Source organism: Sus scrofa, chromosome 14, assembly GCF_000003025.6.
Source record: "Sus scrofa isolate TJ Tabasco breed Duroc chromosome 14, Sscrofa11.1, whole genome shotgun sequence".
NCBI lineage: Eukaryota > Metazoa > Chordata > Mammalia > Artiodactyla > Suidae > Sus > Sus scrofa.
The window spans coordinates 117,634,254-117,655,572 of record NC_010456.5 but is presented as its reverse complement, the minus strand read 5'-3'; the positions used below and the strand labels follow the sequence as shown (position 1 = coordinate 117,655,572).

The 21,319-nt window shown below is 41.4% G+C and overlaps 1 protein-coding gene across 1 annotated transcript in view; it reads left to right on the top strand.

Moving 5' to 3' along the window:
• The window catches only part of SORCS1 (sortilin related VPS10 domain containing receptor 1), a 529,669-nt gene that overhangs the window by 353,913 nt on the left and 154,437 nt on the right, over nucleotides 1–21,319 (top strand). Inside the window, 1 exon segment of the mRNA XM_013983712.2 lies at nucleotides 2,470–2,543. Within this exon segment, the coding sequence (XP_013839166.2) occupies nucleotides 2,470–2,543 (74 nt within the window).

Genomic DNA, 21,319 nt, shown 5'->3' with positions numbered 1-21,319 from the left:
GAGTTGAGTTTATTGACACTGAAGGATACCTTTTGAGATGGGAAACTATGAAGGGATGTCATTGAGCTGAATAAGAGAGGCTTGCTTTATTGGATTGTTTGGTCTACCCACTGCTTGAGGGGCCTCTGGATGCTCACAAATAACAAAGCATCCCCTTGAAGAGGATAAAAACAAATATCATGGGACATACCTGACTGGTCCACAGGTTCTAAATCCAAGCCTGGGGGATCAATTAAAAAAGATATAGAGGAAACACACACACACACACACAGATGCTGGCACCTGGCGTTCCTCACAGATGAATTCTGTGTGAAGGAAGAGAGGGCAAACCCTTGGTGTAGCCCTAGCAGAGGGTGGAGTTTATATATGATTTTCAGGATCTAGGTGAGCCCAGCCTCCATGCACCTATTATTTCAAACACCCCCTATTTTCTTACATTTTCATACATCTTTGTATATAAATATGTTAGCATACATTTTAAAATAGATACAAGCACACATAGTGATGTGATCTCTATTCCCTTTAAGCTCGTAAAAAGCAGTGCAACTCTGGGGTTTTAAAAAAAAAGGTGGTGCAAGAGGAGAGGGGAGAGGAAGCAGCAGACACTCCTGTTTTAAGTGTTTGCTGTTGTGATTCAAGTCTAAATATTACAATGCAAGGTGTTCAGGACATACTAGGGAATAAGAAGCAGGATGTGCCTCCTCTGGCTGCTTGAATTAAGAGTTGTCACGTCTTTTGTTGTCTCTACAAGGGGAGCTGTCTCCCCATCTCTCCTCCACACTCTGAAAATGAATCAAGCATGAAATGTACCCAGGAAACCTTTCTCCCCCAGGCATGATGGAGCAAAGAAAAAAAAAATGACTTGAATGAAAAAGTCACAGACTCTTCTCAGTTAGATGCCAAAATCCTATGTCGTTGGGGCCGAGTGAACTGCTTGCTTGAATAGCCGAATATTTCAGCCCTTTTTTGACTTCATGATGGGTTTTGATCCGGTAGACACAATGTTACAGCAAGCTCTTCCAAGGGTCAGTAACTCCTCATGGAGCTGACTTATTTCTTGGACGTGCTCAGTACATCTGCAGCCTTGGCGAGTCACTTGGTGAGTCATCCGACCTGCGCTGAGTGCTGGCCCTGGAGATAGAGGACTGTCATGGTGCTTAGTACAGAGTGACTCACCATCCATTCACAGTGGCACTTGGCAAAGGCAGTGGTGGATGATTGGGATGTGAGTGGGTTACAGACCAGGCACATAGCGTAAAGGAGATGTCTCAAATGACATTTTTCAAATCAGCAGCGAAATGTCCATGGGAACCAGAATGCTTAGAACAACAGGAACCTCTGGGCTGCCTTCAGAGGATCCTTCTAGGGCCAGAAGAGGGTCCGTGGTGCTGCAGAAATAACTGGAGAGGGGCAGGGTATGGAAGGAGCCAGTAATAAGGAACAAGACATAAAAGAAGAAAATCTCTGGAGGGGATGGAATATGTGGAGGGTTCAAGCCTGTCTCATGAAAGTGTTTCTTTACTGTTACCCTTGGAGAGCACTGAAGCAGTATAGCAAATGCACTTGAAATCTTACCAAGCTGTATCACCCATTGTAAGATGGCCTTATAACTTCATTTATTGCTGGGATGGATGGTGTGTGGATTAAATGCAATGATGCATGAGAAGCACTTGGATCATAGTAAGAGCTTAGTTCATATGGTAGAGCCTGAAGTTCCTTTGCTTCTTGCTTAAAAAACCAACACTGCTTCCTCCTGCCTGCAGGATTGATTTGGGTCTTCCTAACCTGCAAATTAAAGACTATTTTAAGTTGCCCTCAACACTTTCATCTAAATGTATCTAGATAAGCCAGGCTTATTTATTCACTGTCCCTGCATTTCTCACCTTCGACCCCAGTTGTTCTCTTTATGGGTAATGCCTGTCCCATTTTTGTCAGCTTGAATTCTGCCATTCATATGGCTCCTAGGTGAATCTCCACTCATCTCAGGAGCATCCCTGATTGTCTTCCATGTCTCCTTTCTTTGCATTCTTCTGTCACTGGTGACCACATGCATTTCTCATTATTTTGGTCAGGTTTGGGTTATATTATCAGCTTTCTTAGAGCCAGGTCTAAATTTTGTACTTCTTTATATTCCGGACAACGGTCTACATACACTCGGGCCAGCACCAGCAGTACAACTCCCCAGGCAGATGGCTTATAAAACCCCGTTCATGGTAGTATTTAGTGAGCATGTAATTTCTGACAGGTCAGTTCATTTTTGTGAGCTTCAGTTTGCTCAGCTGTAAAAGGGGGATATTTATGTCTGCCTTTCAGAATGTATGTAGGGATTAGAGATGGTATGTGGAGCCCTAACCTGGCATATGATGGGTGTTAATAAATGGTAGGTATTAATGATGATGATGAGCCAGTGAACCTATGTCTATGCATTCAGTGTACTCTAAGGTACTGAACACTTTCTCCTCTCTGCAGTTATACAGCTCTGCTGAATTTGGAAGAAGGTGGCAGCTTATCCAGGAAGGGGTTGTACCGAACAGGTTCTACTGGTAAGTCTCACTCTCTTTTTTAGCACGTTAAGATATCACCTGACAAAACGAGCACTGGAATCTTCTCCTCACCCAGAGCTCTCACATAAGGTCTGTTCTTACTGGGATCACACATGCCCCTAGGGCAGGATGTGACATTAGAATGGAACTTTAAAAGGAATGATAAAGCAGTGTCATAAATTACTTAACAAACACACACAAACAATTGAGATTAATGAACAAGAAGGGCTTTGTTGTTTTGTTGTATTTTGATGAGACTTTGAGATGGTCACTTAAAAATCTTTTTAATGGTGACTTTTATTATGCACATATATGTTGTGTGTTCGAATCAGGGTTTTCAGAGTAAATAAGGTCTTATTTATTCTAAAAGTAGATTTTTCTCCCATTCCCAATTGCAAGTCTTCTAGACATTGATGTCTTTTAGGCATTGTCATCATCATATGGGAAGCAACCAATGTTCTTAGTTTATTACTTATCCTTCTGTAACTGATCTGTGGATTACATAACACATACAAATATAAATATATTTTTTCTTAGAGTGGACTGCTATAACAAAATACTATAGATTAAGCAACAAAGGAAGGAAGGAGGCAAATAAAGTAATACTCCTTTTTTTTTTTTTCACCTCCTGAGGCCATCCCATAATTAAACTAGAGATGGCCTCCTTCCCTGGGTGACTACAATGGAAAAGAAGGAATAATTCAAGTTTCTTTTAGCTTTGCAGTCGAAGAGCCTGGATCCTGGCAAAGTACAAAGCATTCTAGGGTAATGTGGATGTTACTTAACAATCCCCTTTGAATTTATAACCCAGCCCCTGTAAAGGATGTGATTCTGCCTTACCCTGATTTATCTAATATGCCTACGGAAAAGGCGTTTAGATTGTTTTAAGCCTTTTGCTAGTATGAGCAGTGCTCTATAGGACTAGCTCAGACAATAGTTTAAATATTCTTTGTTCCCATCATTCAGAATCATTGAGGCAATGACCTTTAAGAGCCAATGAGTTTTTAGCAAGTATGACAGTAAAAGTTGTCTTCCTTTTACTCCTCCTGAAATCACACTTCCTCTCATCAGCTTTGGGACTTCCATGTACCTCATAGCACCCCACCTCATCCCAATTCCCTCACTTCTAAGAGAAATGCATTTTTATCTTATTCATTTTCCAACACTGTGCTAAGACCCCCCTGAGAGTTGAAAGCCAGATAGCAGATAAATCTCTTAAAACACTAGTAAAACCTTCTGAAAAGGTTAAAGATGAGTCACTTGCAAACAATCTCAGAGATAACACATAGAGGATTCTGTATGGAGAGTTTTTTTTTTTTTTTTTTTTTTTTTTTCCTATCGCAGAAACATTGTTAACTTAAAATTTCTGTTGCATAGAAGCTATTCACTGCTGCTTCCACTCAAGAATGGCTGAAGCTGTGTTTCCAGTGTCTAAATTAGCCTCTCCCTTCTCAGGGAGTTCACTTCTAGCTGTCTGAATCTCCCTTCTCTGATTAGCATTTCTTCTCTTTCTTGCTTACTCATGGTGTCACTTATTCATGAGACACCTTGCAACGTCTATGTATTTTGCCTACAGGTTTTAAAGTCACTTTTTCGAAAGAGGAAAGAGAGTCCGTGTCTTTTTTTTTTTTTTTCTTTTACTGAGTATTAAGTGTGTATAGAAAGGCCTGAGAGAATAAATAAATGAACCTCCTAATTTAACCTGGAAACGGCATATCAACTTTGTATTAGTTTTGCTAATGAAAGAGTATGAAGGACAAATCTTTCCTCAAGTCCTGCTTCCAAGTGACTGAAAATATCTGCATATGGATCCAGCAGTAGAAGGTAGAAAGTTGCAATTCACGAAGGACTGGACAGAAGTTTCTTCCAACAAGTAGAAAGAAAGAGAAACTTGACTAAGAAGACAAACAAGGAAAAAAAAAACTCAGATGAGAGAATTTCCCATCTCAAGTACTACACAGTATCTTCTATCTCAGGGAAGGTCTTATTTGCACAGCATTATGAGGCAAGCAGATCCCATGGTTGCTTGGCTGGTAATAATTGAACCCACTCTTATCTATTCTTGGGATGGGGGTCTTCATTCTATAATCTTGATTAGCAAAGTCCTTGTAACCAAACGTCATGTCATTATCTTTGTAAAATATTTACACATGATTGTGTATGAATTCTAATTAATCTGTTGAGTGAAATAAATGATACCCCTCCTTGTGCTTTTGGGAATAGAGACATACTTCTCCGTTCAGGCCCTGACATTGTGATAGGCATTATTCAAGCATAAGCAATTTAATCCTCTGAACAATTTTATGAAGTAAGCCTTGTATTATCATCCCTAACAGATCAGGAATCTATGGCATGGCTAAGTAATTTAGCCAAAGTCACACACCCAGAAAGAGGCAGAACCAGGATTCAAATGTAGGCAGATTGTCTTCAAAACCCATGAGCTACTAAATCAAGAGATTCTGTAGCCTTTGCCTCTTGGATTTTTTTGTTTGTTTTCTTTTTCTTCTGAGCTAGAGATGTGAGCCCTGGAAATCCCACTCATTCAGACAGATGAGTAGAGAAAACCCAAAGCTCTTTTGACCACCATGCCTGCATGTGTGTCTCTCCAACTGGGCTTGGCAGATGTCCCCCTCGGGTTCTTGAAGCTCAGTTGTTTTTCAAGAGAAGGCATGGAACCTTGTACATTGCACAGTGCCCATGACTGTTGATGAAATCTCTTGGTCTGTGGCCACACGGTCTGTATTTTGACTCTGAGCAACTTCCTGAGGCTGGCAGGAAAGGTGTCAATCAAAGTAATATTAAATAGAGTCACTCTTGGAAATCAGTCCCTTCAAATTACTTAAGAACTATAGGGTTATCTAGGATTATTCAGCAAGCTTAATTGAAAGAAGCTCTCTTTAATCATTGTTGAAGCCTGGCTGTGGGAGTGTAGAGGGGACTGAGGGGAACTTTTCTAGTGCTAAATTGAATGGCTGAGTGGCCGTGGGTAATAACATAGCATTTCTCATGGAGAAAAATGAAAATGAGTTCCTATCTTTTCCTCATCATGTATTGCATTTAAGAAGTATCTTTATATGGGATGTCCGTAGTAATGCCACCCCTGGAAGTAATCAATGGCAATTGTAAAACAGTTATGGAATCTAAGAGCATATCCTTGTGTTCACAGTGGTTGCTGCTAGTACAGCCATACTGGCATAAATATGAACTTTCTTCCAAGACATTTAAATTGCTTCCAAAACTGATTTGCATGTTTAAGACATCTTATAAAACACATCCTAGCACAAGATTGCCCTTAATAGAATAGGTGTCTTTTTATTTAACTGTTATAGCAGTCTTGTTCTTTACTACATCAGAAATCAATTATACTGGGAGGCAGGACACAGCCTGGAGGCTAAGGGGCTCAGAGATACTGAGGTGTGAATTCTAGATCTGCCATTTACTAAGTAAAGAGTTGTGGGGAAGTTAACTTCTGTGTTCTTCAGTTTGTTTTTTTTTTTTCCCTGTAAAGTGAAGATAAGTAATACCTACTTAATTAAAGGAGATGTTTCTTGTGACTTGGTTATAGCCTGGCACCTAAGAATTGTATTAAGTTCCCATTGGCTAATAGTAATATTATTAATACTAGCTGACTTTTTTACATTTCCTAGTTTTGTTTTCCCCGTGTTTTCTTCATTCTCAGTGTTATCGAAACCCTGTCCACTGGTGCTGAGTAGAAAGCGGAGACAGAGTTTGGGATGAAGGAGAAAAGAGTAGCTTTTATTGCTTTGCCAGGCAAAGGAGGCCACAGCGGGCTAATACCTTAAAGACTGTGTCCTCTCTTGGGGAAGACTTGAATGGAGTTTTATCGTCCAAAAGGAGAAAAACAGGGTTTCAGGGAAGAATCAGGATTGGGGTAGACATGCATTCTTCTTTCTTTGGGAGAATCTTCGTCATCGAAGCTGGCATCAGGAGATCTCGGCAGGATCATGGTGGCGGTCTTCTTGATTATTTTCTGGAATAACAGCACTTGGGAAAAAGGCATAGCAATCTGAGATTTGAACAAACTAGGAAGGTTACTGAAAAACATCCTGTGCTGATAATCTTTAACCCACAGGGGTGATTCTGTTTAGGGTGCAGTTAGGCCAGGGAGAAGGACAAGGAAGGGCTCCAAGCTGTTCAGTTTTAAAGTATTCATTTCTAAAAGAAGCATGAGGAATATAATGTTTCTCTTAGGTGTGTAAGAGCCTGTGTCATCATGTGTATCTTCTGAGAGGGAGCCAGGATCCTGCCCCAAAGCTGTACTGTTGTTTCTTGCTCTTCCTCCCTTGTCTTTGCACCCCCTTCCTTTCCTGAGCAGCAACTGTCCAAACCTGTTGTTTGGAACTTGGGGAGGGCCGTGGAGGCTGAATGAGGCCCATTTCCTCAAAACAAGAAATGGGGACACAGAAGGGCATTTGTGCCCAGGAGCCCCACAGGGCTCTGCTTGGTCACATCAGGAGGGCTTTCCCCACTCACAGTAATGATGGACATCATCGGCTTTAGTGTTCCAATCTACGTTTGGAAAGATCCATTCAACCAGTCTCTGTTCTCATATTTCCAGGGAATGAATCTGAGTGGTCTGGCTTAGATCAGAGCTGTATATAAGATAGTTCATTACTCATGTAGGTCTGACACATATCATCCTTGGGAGCTAAAGTAGGATACAGTGCACAGTCCCAGTCAGACTGCCTGGTTCAAGCTTGGAGAAGAGATGATTCCAAAAAAGGGGGAAAATGGGTTCCGTTATCATAAAAGAGAGTATAGATTTTCATTAGGGAAAAAAATACAAATGAAAGAACTGAAAACCAGCAAGATAACGTCCCATAATAAAAATTTGTTAAGTAACCACAGTAGTCTGGGTACATGATAAATCCTTCATGCCATTTCATCCTCATGACAAGACTGTGAGGTAGAAATTCTTATCCTCATTTTGATGAAATAGAAAAATGATGTTGTTTGTCCAACATAAAATGTAGTATAGCAAGGTTTTAATGTTGGTCTAGCTGGGTCCATGGCCTTTACTTGCAATAGTAAAGTTCAGCTCCAAAGTCAAAACCTATTTTCAACCTGTATCCCCATACTTACCATTAGTTTAATAATTCAATCAACAATAGCAAAGGTGTTGCATTTGACATTGAGGAAGACATGGAATGGAGGACCTGTGGTACCCAAATGCCTTGAATAATTAAAGCTTCTGCCCAAAGCCAAGTTTACCATTAGAGGTGGATGAGTGTGGTTCGTTGGAGTCTAATTCAAGTTTAGGACAAAATAACGGAAGACGGTTTTCATTGTAAACCCCTCAGTGATCTATTTTCTATGCAAAAGATGAGACAGTCTGGGAGCTGTTTCACTTAATTAAAAATAGGTTCAGATGTACCTTAGTGAATATGTTGTTCTGACATACAAGGGGCTGGCTAAAAACAGGGACAGCTGAATGGCAATAACATGTTTTCTGTGACTGACTCACACATGGGGAATAAAGAGTCTGCTAGACAGTGAACCTTTTGTTATTCTGGAATGCCATCTTGTTTCATTGATGTCCCTTGGGGGGTATATTACAACTGTGTTATACAGCAGAGAGAGACAGGAATACTTCCAGCTCCATACTCAAGGTGTTTGAGCAAGTTTACACATTCTCATTCATTTCCATGGCTCAATGCCAGTCAGTATGAATGACTTTCCTTTCCACATCTTTGGCGACCAGTCCCATTTCTTGAGCACGTGCTGTGTGCCAAGGTCTGTGCTGAGTGCTTTGCATACATCGTTTTGAGCAATCCCCAAAGCGATGATGTGAAACGATTTATGGATCAAAACTCCTTCAAGACGTGCTAGAAAAATACAACCGATTTCAAGAAAAAACAAATTTAAAAAGCAGTATTGGCTCATGGGTCTGGAACATGAGAAGGTGTTACTTTTTCTAAACTCTCCTTGATCCAGAGGCTTGTTGAAACTACCAGCTCTTGATCTCTTCCCATTGCTCAGCTCCACTCTCCTCTGTCTTAGCTTCACTCCAGGAAGACTTCTTCCTGGTGGTCTCCAGCAGCTTATGGGTTCCCAGATTCACTCTGATGGAAAAGAAAATAGCTTCTTGCTTGATGTTCCAGCAAAACTGCTGAATTTAAATCTTATGGCCCCTGAATAGGTAACATGCTCACATCTGGACCTGGAAGTAGAATTAAATTCCGGTAAATCACATGGACAGAAAGCTGAGGGATGGAGGTGCGCCAGGAAAGGGGAGCATTTGGGGCAACTTGTCCCAGTGGAAGCAATAAGTTGAATGGGAAGGCATCAACAAGAGGTGCTTCTTGCTGATAGATGTTTTAATTCCATTTTTAAATGAGAAATAAATAAGGTAAATAAGAAGACAAAATCCCAGAGAGGTTAAATAATTTTGTCTTTTGTCCCACATGAATAAGTTATGGTGATGGAATTTAAACCAAGGTATGTCTAGGTGAAGAGCCTGTGCTGTGTATGCACCGTGCTGTATTCTCCCCCATGCATCTTTGCAAGCCCACTGTGCTAGTAAAGGTGGCTTGAACTCCAGCTTTTTTGAGGACCCTGCTTTGCAGAGATCATTTCTTACTTAGAACTGTTATACTGACAGGTATTTCCTGTTGGGCTCATATCACTGGGCCCCAAACAGTCATTAAAGTCACATTTGTCCATGTACCTGACCTGTTGTCCCTACCCAAGGTCCTCTCATCTAACCTCAGATGTAAGAGGCAGATCCATAAACTTTGTAACTATATCTGTCATGGTTGGAAAATACTCCAGGACTGGAAATAGTTTCCTATCTCTGATTCTGACTTATTCACTATCACTCATCCCCAACCCATGTTGAATATTGCCATAGAGCCAATTTCAGGTTGTTGGTTCTGGGGTACTTTTGCCCTGTTTGATAGTTTGTTGTATATTCAGCAGGTCACCATGGCCCTTCCTCATCCTCCTTCAGAAATGCTGGCATTCAACCCAGCATCTTTAAGGCACTCATATTAAAGGGACTTTGAAAATATGACATGAGATAACTCTTTTTCTTTCTCACCCTCTCCATTGGAAATGGGGTAGAGTCTATTACTATATCGTAATATTCAAAGATCAAAACTGTCCTAATACATAGGAAGTGCTAAAAATTATACACTGTACAAAAGTCTATTACTATACATATAGTCAAACTTTGTGCTATCAAAATAACTAGAAAATGCGATACCATATTAGATAGGGTGCATGGCTGTTCTTTGCAGATACTTTGCCTCATCCTTCACCATATCTGTGAAGCTGGTCTTTATTTGCAGAGAACATCTAAACAAATACCATCACTTTCTTTTATGTGAGCAGGCATTGGAACATCTCACTATTCAAAGTCAACTTTTTTAATAGGCTTCCGTATTTCTGTATTCCCTGTATCCCAGCCTTAGCACTTTAGAGTCATATTCAAAATCTTCTCTTGCTTCTTCCCTCTTAAATCTTTGGGTTTCCAAGTCCATCAGTTCCACCTCCATGAAGTTGTTCCTGTCCCCCTCCTCTTCCATCCTCCCTAGCAGTACCCTGGTTCAAGACTCCCCCCATCTTCTCTCTCACTTGGAATAGTAAAAAAAGCCCCTCCATTCATCTCCTCACATCATACTGTTGCCTCAGGAATTGTATAAGCATTTCCCTGATCAAGTGTTTGTCTCAGTCCTCATTGTTTATAACATAAAATTGAAAAGAGTAAGAATGTAACTAGGTTCTTGCAAACCTGGTCAATATACATTTTATGACCCAGCTGCCATGCTCCCGATTCTGTGTGCTAAATTCCAAAAGGCCAGGTAAGTAATTCTAAGCACCAGTTAGTCTACGGATCGGTCTATACCTCTTATCTCTATGGTTTTATACATACTCCTACCTGGAGAATAAATTATCTTTTTTGTTTGTTTGTACAGTGTTTAATTTTTAGCACTTCCTGTTTATTAGGACAGTTTTGATCTTTGAATACAGAGATAATGATGGCTTTTGTCATTTATCAGGATCACAGGATTGGACCTTTATGGCCTTATACTGATGGCTGCTTCTACCATGGAGCCTTCTTTGATTCTTGCTTCTTTTTTTCTAGGCAAGAAGAATCTCTTTGAATTTCAGTGTGATTATGTCAAAAATAAAATATAATGCATAATAGCATGTGTTACAGGTCTGTGTATGTATGCGACTGATAGCAAGAGCACAGGCTCAGAGCCAGTATATCCAGCTTCAGATCTGAGCTTCACTCTCTACTACTTGGGTGATCTGGTAAACTACTTCACCCACCTGAGTTTCAGTTTCCTTCTTCCAGGTTTTATTTTGAGAATCAAAAATGGCATCTTATCATAAGTATTGTTAAGTAACTTAGCACTTAGTGTGTTCCGCATATATATCTATTTTTTTATGTCTTCATTTCCCTCTCCTGCTAAAAGATCAGTTCCTTAAGGACCAGGACTTTCACATATTTCTATCCTGTGTATGACACTGCACATGCATAACACACCCATAAGGTAGGGAAATTCATCAAATACACATACATCTCCAGACTGAAACACATTTTGAATGGACTTTATTTGTTAAGTCAGGGAACCAGTAGGGATGACTTGTCTTTCCTTCCTGCCTGGAAAGGTTACACTTTTAAGTCATTGAATCCATCAAAGTGTGTATTGAAAGCAGGGGAAAGGGGTGTTGTTCCAGATCAGTAAAAGGAACACTTTTCTGTGCAGTAGGTTATTTATTTATTCAACAAGTTGCCTAAGGAGGCATGAAATCTGAGTTAGCAGAGGAGTTTAAGTAGAAAGAGAGTGGCTGCTTCCTAGACCCAGGGAGCTCTCCCACGGAATATGGACAAAGCGTCTGCATACTTCAGAACGTGGTATTCAGGAGAAGTACTTGGAACCCTCCTTTCTCTGGAGTATGGACTTTATTCTCTCTTCTCTTATTCTCCCAGTCCCCCTCCCAGACAGTTTCTTCTGGATCTGAGCCCTCACCCTCTGAGCTGAACCACTATGTGGCTTAGGGAAGGAGCGAGGATACATAGCAGCAAAGCATCTCTGAGATCACGTACCAAGAGCTGCACTGGGGCACTTCTGGTACCTGTACTCAGAGTGCTGCATGAGAGGGTTTTCATTATTCTTGAGAGGCCTTGTGTTTTATCTTTTTTTTTTTTTTCCTGTTAATGAGCTCTACTGAGTGCTATTTCTCAACCCACATGGACCTCCCTCTTTTTCTTAATGTCCTCCTATGATTAGCAAGTTTTCCCTGCAAATTAAGTTCAGTTTTCTCTGCTCCAGTGAGCCCATCACTTTTCTCATGACCTTCATTCACTAATGGCCATCATTGATTCCTGTCCTCCTTATCTTGATGGCTGTCTCCATGGACTGTAGCTTCTCTGTCTCTGAGTTTCTGAGATTCAATCATTTCTCTAGATTTTGGCTACGAACTCTTATGATGGCAGAGTTCAAGAGATGGCAGTAAAGAGTAAACGAGAAGGGGAAAAAATCCTCATAATTGTGGCTTATTTTATTTATTCATGTATTTGCTTGTTAGGGCCACACTCACAGCATGTGGAAGTTCCTGGGCTAGGAGTCAAATTGGAGCTGCAGCTGCCAAACTGCACCACAGCTACAGAAATGAGGAATCCTTAACCCACTGAGCAAGCCAGGGATCAAATCCACATCCTCGTGCATACTAGTTGGGTTTGTTACCACTGAGCCACAAGGGCAATCCCTGTGGCTTCCTAATTTAGACTAATATTAAAATGTGTGTATATTGACTTATGCCCTAGTGATCAGACCTCAGCCTTCAAGTTTAAGAGCTTCTCGGTTTGTCAAGTATCTGTATGTGTGGTTTCTCTTGCTCAATCAATCATTGTCCACATTTGTATGTTCCCATTAGTGAATGAGAGATGGTGTTTGGTGCTTAAGAGTGAGAGCTTTGGAGTAAAAATGCTTATGTTAGAATCCTGTTTTCAAGAGGTATGACAATGAGCTAATTAACGTCTTTAAGCCTTTTACCATCTTACTCTGTATAATGGTCATCGCAATAGTGTCTTCCGCACATATTTATTGTTGGGATTATAATGAGAATCCAGGTTAAACTCTTAACACATAATACATGATGAATAAATATTAACTGTTGTTTAAAAGAGAAGTGGGGGCAGGTTGGGGTATTAATGAGTTTCTGAAATGCCATCTCATTTTAATATTCAGTTTAATAATGTATATATTCAGTGGGCATTTTTTTTTTGCTTTTTCGAGGGCCGCTCCCACGGCATATGGAGGTTCCCAGGCTAGGTGTCCAATTGGAGCTGTAGCCACCGGCCTACACCAGAGCCACAGCAACGTGGGATCCAAGCCACATCTGCAACCTACACCACAGCTCACGGCAATGCCGGATCCTCAACCCACTGAGCAAGGCCAGGATTGAACCCGCAACCTCATGGTTCCTAGTCAGATTCGTTAACCACTGCACCATGATAGGAACTCCTCAGTGGGCATTTTTAATGTGTGATGTGTTTTACTTTTTCTGTTGCCCCAGAATTAGGAACAAGGGGTAGCAAATCAGTCTGTTTTACTTTATAACTTCTCAATTATTTTAAAACTTTTATGTTGCCCAGTGCATGTAATTTACATTAGTTAAGTAATTTTCAGCGCAAACTCTTGGCCGTGACGATAGAGGAAACAGCCCCTGCCCTCAAGGGGACTTGCAACTGCTGAGGTGGGATTGCCAAGGGAGCTGCAATAGTATGAAAGGATATAACCCCTGTATAGCTGCCCCTGCGTGAGTTTACAGCCAAGCATCTGGTTCAAGGCCTAAGGTTCTAAGACAGGCAGCCTGGAAGAAAAGCTGGGCATGTAGTTTGGAAGGGAAGATCAAGGACAAAGTAGATAGAACCTGCTGGTACTTCTGCACGGCCTCCCACCACCTCTCGCCAAAGGGACATTCAGAGTAAAATGGCTTCCCCTTGCCTCCTGCTGTCCAAATGTCACATACATTTTCTTTCAGTGAGTTCTAAGTTGAAACCATACAGAGACTCTGGAAGATACAGTTGCAGTTCTGATGTAATGCAAAATCACCACTGTCTAACCCTTGAAAACATGGCATCTGTGCACATCATTTTCAACCCTATGTAGCTTCCAAATGAAAACAAAAACAAAATTATGCATCTACTTAGCCTGATGGAACCCCTGCCCATACATCTTAAAATATGATAAATATCTTCCTAAAGAGATGAAAAACAATTGCCCATGTCCTTGTATCTCCCTTTGGGGGATGTTCCCATTCTTGTGAGTCATCCTTCTCCTTGCTATAGTCCATAATTAAAATACTGGCATGGAGTTCCCGTCGTGGCGCAGTGGTTAACGAATCCGACTAGGAACCATGAGATTGCGGGTTCAGTCCCTGCCCTTGCTCAGTGGGTTAACGATCCAGCGTTGCTGTGAGCTGTGGTGTAGGTTGCAGATGCGGCTCGGATCCCGCGTTGCTGTGGCTCTGGCGTAGGCTGGTGGCTACAGCTCCGATTAACCCCTAGCCTGGAAAACTCCATATGCCGCGGGAGCGGCCCAAGAAATAGCAAAAAGACCAAAAAAAAAAAAAAAAAAATACTGGCATGTACGGTGAGCCACAATTAACACATTTTATGTTGAAACAGAGGAATGGGAAAAAGGAAAAAGAAAGGAAAAGACTTACACATGCACATACACTCATGCACAAATAGCTTCATATTAAAGGATTTGTCTGGTAATAGACAAAAGATGAGAAGAAATTAACCAAAAATCTAGGCTATTGAAGTGCCTGGAACAGTACCTGGCGCATGCCATTTATCTTTAAATTTAAAATTTCACTGAATGAAGATGCACCCTTATTTTGTATATCTGTCAAAATAATTCTATTGTTTAACCAATAGAATTATTAAACTTTATTATTTCAGTGGTTGTACGATACCTGCTGATTTAAGAGATGTTAAAATGAAAAAGATAGGAGCTTCTTGGACTTAATGAAATGGGTGCAAGTAAATATGTGTTGAATAAGTGAAAAGTGAGGAATGGATGTAGGAGTTAAGGCAACCACTGGTATTTATTTTTCAAATCAAAGTTTGGATAGGGTTGCTTTAATACATACTAATGGGAAAAGGAAGGGTAAATTCTGGACAGGAAGGTAGTGAAGACCCAGAACCTGGATCATTTGGGTGGAAATGAAATGCAGAGCAGGCCAAGGAAAATCCTAAAACTAACTATAGGACTAGTGAATCCTTGATGACCAGCCCTGATGTGTTTATGCATCAGAATCTAGGAGTCCCCCTGGTGGCTCAGCAGGTTACAAACCTGACTAGTATCCATGAGGATGTAGGTTCAATCCCTGACCTCACTCAGTGGGTTAAGAATCCGGCATTCCCATGAGTTGTGGTGTAGGTTGCAGACGTGGCTCAGATCCCTCATTGCTGTGGCTGTGGTGTCAGCTGGCAGCTGCAGCTCTGACTCAACCCCTAGCCTGGGAACTTTTATATGCTGTACACGTGGCCCTAAAAAAAAAAAAAAAAAAAAAAAAAAAAAAAATCATGAGTCTTAGAAAACTAAGGGCCTTTCACATCTGACTTCTAACTCACAGGAATCTCTTATACCAAATTCTAAGAGGATTGAGGAGAGAGTGTTGTCTGTCTATCAGGATCTATCTTTCTCTAAAGACAGTAGTTGAAGGAAATGGACTAGTCCCACTGTTTTTTATCATTGGCTCTGGCACTTAAAACATCAACCCCTCTAAACAGAGTGATTCCATAATTTAGACAAAGCTGTCAAGGTTTTCCCAGACATAGCAAGATGTGCCCTGGAGTGGGGGGATGGAACTTGCTGCGGCATTTATGAGATTTATGGTAAAGGGTTTTACATGAGTGCCGAAGTTTAAGGCAGATAAATCCCAGAAGACAAATACCACCAATAATTGAATTACAAAGCCATTATCATGTGCTGAACAGAGCAACTTTATGACTCTATTGTGACAAGATGAAATTTGTTAGAATATTTATGTGCCTGGAATAGCTTCTGCATCCCCAACCCAGAGAACAAGCTAGCTCTTTCACCTGCCTTCTATGAGAACATAGCCTTCCTGAGTAATTCAGTAGCCAAGGAAAACAAGGTGCTTAAGAGAGAGGAGTCCAGAACAGCCACAGCGTACAGACAAACCTCACATCTGACCTCGAATGTCAACAGCTCCTGAGCCCAACATCTTCATGTTGTCAGCAGAAATCAGCCTCTTCCCATCGTAATCAGGGCGGCCCTGGACTCTGGCTGTCCATGTTCTTTTCTACTTCTGGACAAATGGAGAGTAAAAATATCCCTGTAGAAAGAGCCATTTTTCTGATCCTAACATTTCGTTGAAAAACATTAACTTCATCTTTTGTGATTGTTGAAGTCCATGAATCATAAACTCTGGACGCAGAAATGAAACAGCCGTTTTACCTGACTTACAGGGTGAAATGACAACATGGCCAATCCATTCCATGTGATGACAGTGATTTCTTTAAAAACAGATCACTTTGCTGCTTTGCTATGATTGAGTATATCCTTATGAGATTTGGGTAGTTTTCTCGTCATAACTTGTTATTTCGAAATAATTTTAGAATTACAAAAGAATTGCAGAGTTCCCATTGTGGCTCAGTGGATTAAGAACCCAACATAGTATCCATGAGGATGCAAGTTCAATCCCTGGCCTCGCTCAGTGGGTTAAGTCTCCGGGTTGCCACAAGCTGTGGCATAGGTCACAGATGCTGCTTGGAGCCAGTGTTTCTGTGGCTGTGGCAGGGGTCTGAAGCTTGCAACTCCTATCTGACCCCTAGCCCAGGAACTTCCATATGCCGTGGATGCAGCCCTAAAAAGAAGATGAAGAATTGCAAGTTCCCATAGTGGCGCAGTGGAAACGAATCCGACTAGGAACCATGAGGTTGCTGGTTCCCTGACCTCTCTCAGTGGGTTAAGGATCTGGCATTGCCTGTGAGCTGTGGTGTAGCCCAGTGGCTATAGCTCCTATTAGACCCTAGCCTGGGAACCTCCATATGCCGTGGGTACAGCCCTAAAAAGACAAAAAAAAAAAAAAAAAAAAAAAAAGAATTGCAAAGGATAAGAGCATTCCCATATGCTCTTCACTCATATTAACATCTTATTTAACCATGGTGTGATATTCGTAACTAAGAAATTAGCATTAATTTAATACTATCAACTAAACTGGAAACTTTATTTAGATCTCTCCAGGGTTTCTACTAATGCCCCCCCCTTTTTTCCCTCATCCAGGACCCAAACAAGAATCCTACATTGCATTCCTTTGTCATCTTTTTAGTCTCTTCAAATCTTCCCTGTCTTTCCTTGACTTTGATGACCTGGACAGTTTTGAAGCATGCTAGTCAAGTATTTTGTAGAATGTTCCTCAAATTAGGTTAGTCTGATGTTTTCCCATGATGACAGGGTTATATGGTTGAGAAGAAGAATCACAGAAATGGTGTGTCCTTCTCATGCATCACCTCCAAGAGTGCAAGACATTAGTGTGTCCCACTACTAAGCATGTGAACCTTGATCACTTGATAGTGGTGGCACTGCCAGGTTTCTCCATTGCAGACTATTTTCCCTATTCCAGCCTCTCTTTGTTGGAGGCAAGTGCCTGAGTCTGGTTCCCATTCGAAGGAAAGAGACTCAAGCTCCAGCTCCTGTCAGGAGTATCAGAAACTGGGTGAACACGTGTTAAAAATCACCATAATCATTAAATATATTGAGGGAGCTACTTTGGGGGTGATGGACTTTGATGATGCATTTTAGGATTCATCCTTCAATCTTGCCTGCAGTGATTATTCCTGGGGGTCTTTTTTTTTTTTTTTTTTTTGGTCTTTTTAGGGCCACACCCTTAGCTTATGGAAATTCCCAGGTTAAGGGTCAAACCAGAGCTTCAGCTGCCGGCCTATACCACAGCTCATGGCAATGCCAGATCCTTAACCCATGGAGCAAGGCCAGGGATCGAACCTACGTCCTCAAGGATACTAGTTGGGTTTGCTACTTTTGAGTGACAACAGGAACTCCCACCTGGGATATTCTAATGGAAATTTTCCACCCTAATCCCCAATATATGTTTTAGTCCATTCCAACTGCTATAACAAAATACTACATACTGGATGGCTTATAAACCACACACATTTCTTCCTCTCTCGAAGTTTTAGAGGCTGGAAGTCTGAGATCACAGTAACAGTATGGTAAGATTTTTGTCTTTTGTCTTTTTTTTTTTTTTTTTTTTTTTTTTTTTAGGGCCGCACCCACGGCATGTGAAGGTCCCCAGGCTAGGGGTCTAATCGAGCTGTTGCTGCTGGCCTACGCCAGAGCCACAGCCACTCCAGATCTGAGCCGCGTCTGTGACCTACACCACAGCTCATGGCAATGCTGGATCCTTAACCCACTGAGCAAGGCCAGGAATCGAAACCACAACCTCATGGTTCCTAGCGGATTCTTTTCCACTGTGCCATGATGGAAACTCCAGAGTAGTAAGGTTTTTATGAAGGCCCTGGTCTGGATTTTGGCGCTACCTTCTCACTCTGTCCTCATGTTGTGGAAAGGGCAAGGGAGCGTCTCACTCTATTATAAGGGCACTAATCCCATTCATAGCAGTTCCACCTTCATGATTTTCATGATTTAATTACCCACCAAAGGCCTCATCTCCTAATACTATCACCTTGGAGCTTAGGTTTAAACATGTGAATTTGGGGACTTCTTGCTGCAGCTCAGCAGGTTAAGGACCCAATATTGGACGCTGTCTCTGTGAGGATGCATGTTTGATCTCTGGCCTTGCTCAGTGGGTTAAAAATACAGCCTTGCCGCAAGCTGCAGCATGGGTCACAGATGGGGCTTGGATCCTGCATTGCCGTGGCTGTGGTGTAGGCCTGCAGCTGCAGTTCCAATTTGACCCCTAGCCTGGGAACTTACAGATGTGGCAGAAAAGAAGAAAACAAAAAACAAAATAACCCTGTGGATTTGGGGGAGACACATTCACACATTGCCTGTTGAGTTAACCCTGACTTTTCTGAGACCCAAAGGGGAGAAAAGAAAAGGGATTTTTTTGTTTTGTTTTGTTTTCATGAGAAGTTCACTGGAGTGAGTCAGGAACTGGGGTTAGTAGTTCCAGCCTGATGCTATCTGAGTGGTGTGACTTTGGGAAAGGTATGTGCTATCCTGAAGCCTTTTGGTTCCCTTTATTGTTAACATATGGTATTCGGATGAGTTTGTCTCCAAAGTCTTTTTGTCTCCAAGGGATCCCTTAATTCATATTATTAACTGTAGTCGTAGCTGCATATACTCTTTAACTGGTCACAGCACTATTGTTACTAACACCTGTTCTACAGATGCTACATGGAGTTGTAGAGAAATTAGGAAGCCTCAGTTCCAATCTGACTGTATCATTTAATAACCCTATGACCTTAGGCAAGAAAATCGCTTACAAGACAAGCACAGCCTTTTTTATCATCATTATTTTTCCTGGATTTGTGTCATATATGAATTTTCTAGTCACACAATATGTGTTCTTATCAAGCTATTGACAGTTGATGAGCAGGACACCATCAAGGGCACACAGCCTTGCAGTCTCTATGTGACATCAATCCCACACGACACACTTGGACACTAGACGTTGTTTGACACCAGTGGACAATTGTTTGTTTTTGGTTTTTTTTCTTGAGGTAGTTAAAGCCCTTATAGTTTAGATTTTTTTTTTTCCTACACAACTTTCAAGAAATACGTGCAAAGAAAGAAAAAAAAGAGTTCCTGCTATCGTGCAGTGGGTTAACAATCTGACTATAGCCTCTTGGGCTGCAGCAGAGGTGTTGGTTTGATCCCCAGCCCAGTGCAGTGGGTTAAAGGATCCGGTGTGGTGTAGATTACAGCTGCAGCTCAGATTCAGTCCATGGCCTGGGAACTTCCACATACTATGGGTGTGGCCATTAAAAAAAGAGAAATCTATGCATATAATGTATACCTGATATATATTTATATTTCTATACTCTCTTCTCTGTTGAAATGTCAACCTTTTGAGGTTCAGAGAATTTCCTCTCTTTTATTCATTCCTAAGCCCTCAACACTAGAACAACCACTGGTGCATTATTGCTACATGGCAAATATTTGTTGAATTCATTCATTCATTCATTAAAAATTTTAGAGGATCGGCTCTCCGCCCTGATGGGTATGAAGTATTAAGGATGCCCCAGGAATCCTCAGTTCAGAGCTATGGTCTCCATAGCGAGTTACCTGCAGCAGCACCTGTTACCTGGGGAGAGTGGAAAACATGACTCATTGAGATGTAAGGGGAAGTATTAGAGTTTCTGACTTTTTGTCTGCTATTTGATTTCTATTTTGTGTATATTTTCTAAAGTTAATATATAAGTTATATATATGTGTGTGTATATATATATAATATACTCTAGTGCATTTCCATGACCTCTTACTAATAATGTCATCTATTGGGTGCATGCTCATTTTTTCCTCCTTCAGTGATGTATTCAAATAAAATATTTGGAGATTGCTGCCCTTGGAATTCTCTTATAGAGTTTAATTTCTCTGGGTCAGATTGTCTCCAGTAGCAAAATGCACAGGTTTCCATTCTTCTATACTCTTAAGTGTTCTCCCTTCTTGTCTGAAGTTCTTTGTCCTTTACAGATGTGGGGAGAGAGGGGAATTGGAGAAACTGTCTCATCTCCTTGTCTTCTACTAATATGGGCCTTCTAGTTGCAAGACCTTCACACCTTCTTCCTCTCACTCTGAATTTAAGATTGGCACAGATATACCCCTCCTGGTGTCCCTAGCATTTTTTTCCCTGTTATACTCTCAGAGATTCAGCCTTCTAAGCACTCTTACTGTCATGGTCTGTGCAGGGGGTGGGCAAAAAGAATTTTCCAGTATAGCAAGGTGAGAGAAAGCAAAGTTTATTGAGGCAAGAGACGCTGCTAGTGCCATGGGACAACGTTCTGATAATCAGGGAGAGTTGACCTAGAGCATGTGGTCGTATCTGTTTTTATAGCCCAGAGAGTGGAGAGGTCTTAAGATATACCTTCTGACCCGCTGATTGGTTGGGGAAAGAGGGGTCTTAAGATATATTTTCTGGTTGATTGGGGGTGTATAATGGCCCAGTAGGGATGGGGTGAGCAGTGAGCCACGCACAGTACCTTTCCTAGTAGGGGGCAGGAAGAAATAGGCCAGGTTGTTCAAGGTGGAGGAGGGGGCGTTGTAATGAGAAAGGTTGGGTGATAACAGTATGGAAATTCTTGTCTTGGCCAAAGGCTTTGAGTTCTCTCTCCTTAAAGAGGCCTTGATGTCCAACACTTACTAAGATGGTATCTGAGTTGTAAGTATTCTAAAATTTAAGAAAAGTCCACATCTCTTCCTCATAAAAACATCCCTAGTCTATACTCTCTATCCCTTTGTCATGTGGGACATATTAAACCCCCTTATTCTTTACTTTCCTGACTATAGAAATATTTTTTGTTTTTGTTTTAGTTTTTTTTTTTGTTTTTTAGGGCCACACTCACGGCATATGAAGGTTCCCAGGCTAGGGGTCAAATTGGATCTGTAGCCACTGGCCTACACCACAGCCACAGCAATGCAGGATCCGAGCTGTGTCTGCGACCTACACCACAGTTCACAGCAACGCCGGATCCTTAACCCACTGAGCAAGGCCAGGGATAGAGCCTCCAACCTCTTGGATGCTAGTCAGATTTGTTTCTGCTGAGCCACAACGGGAACTCC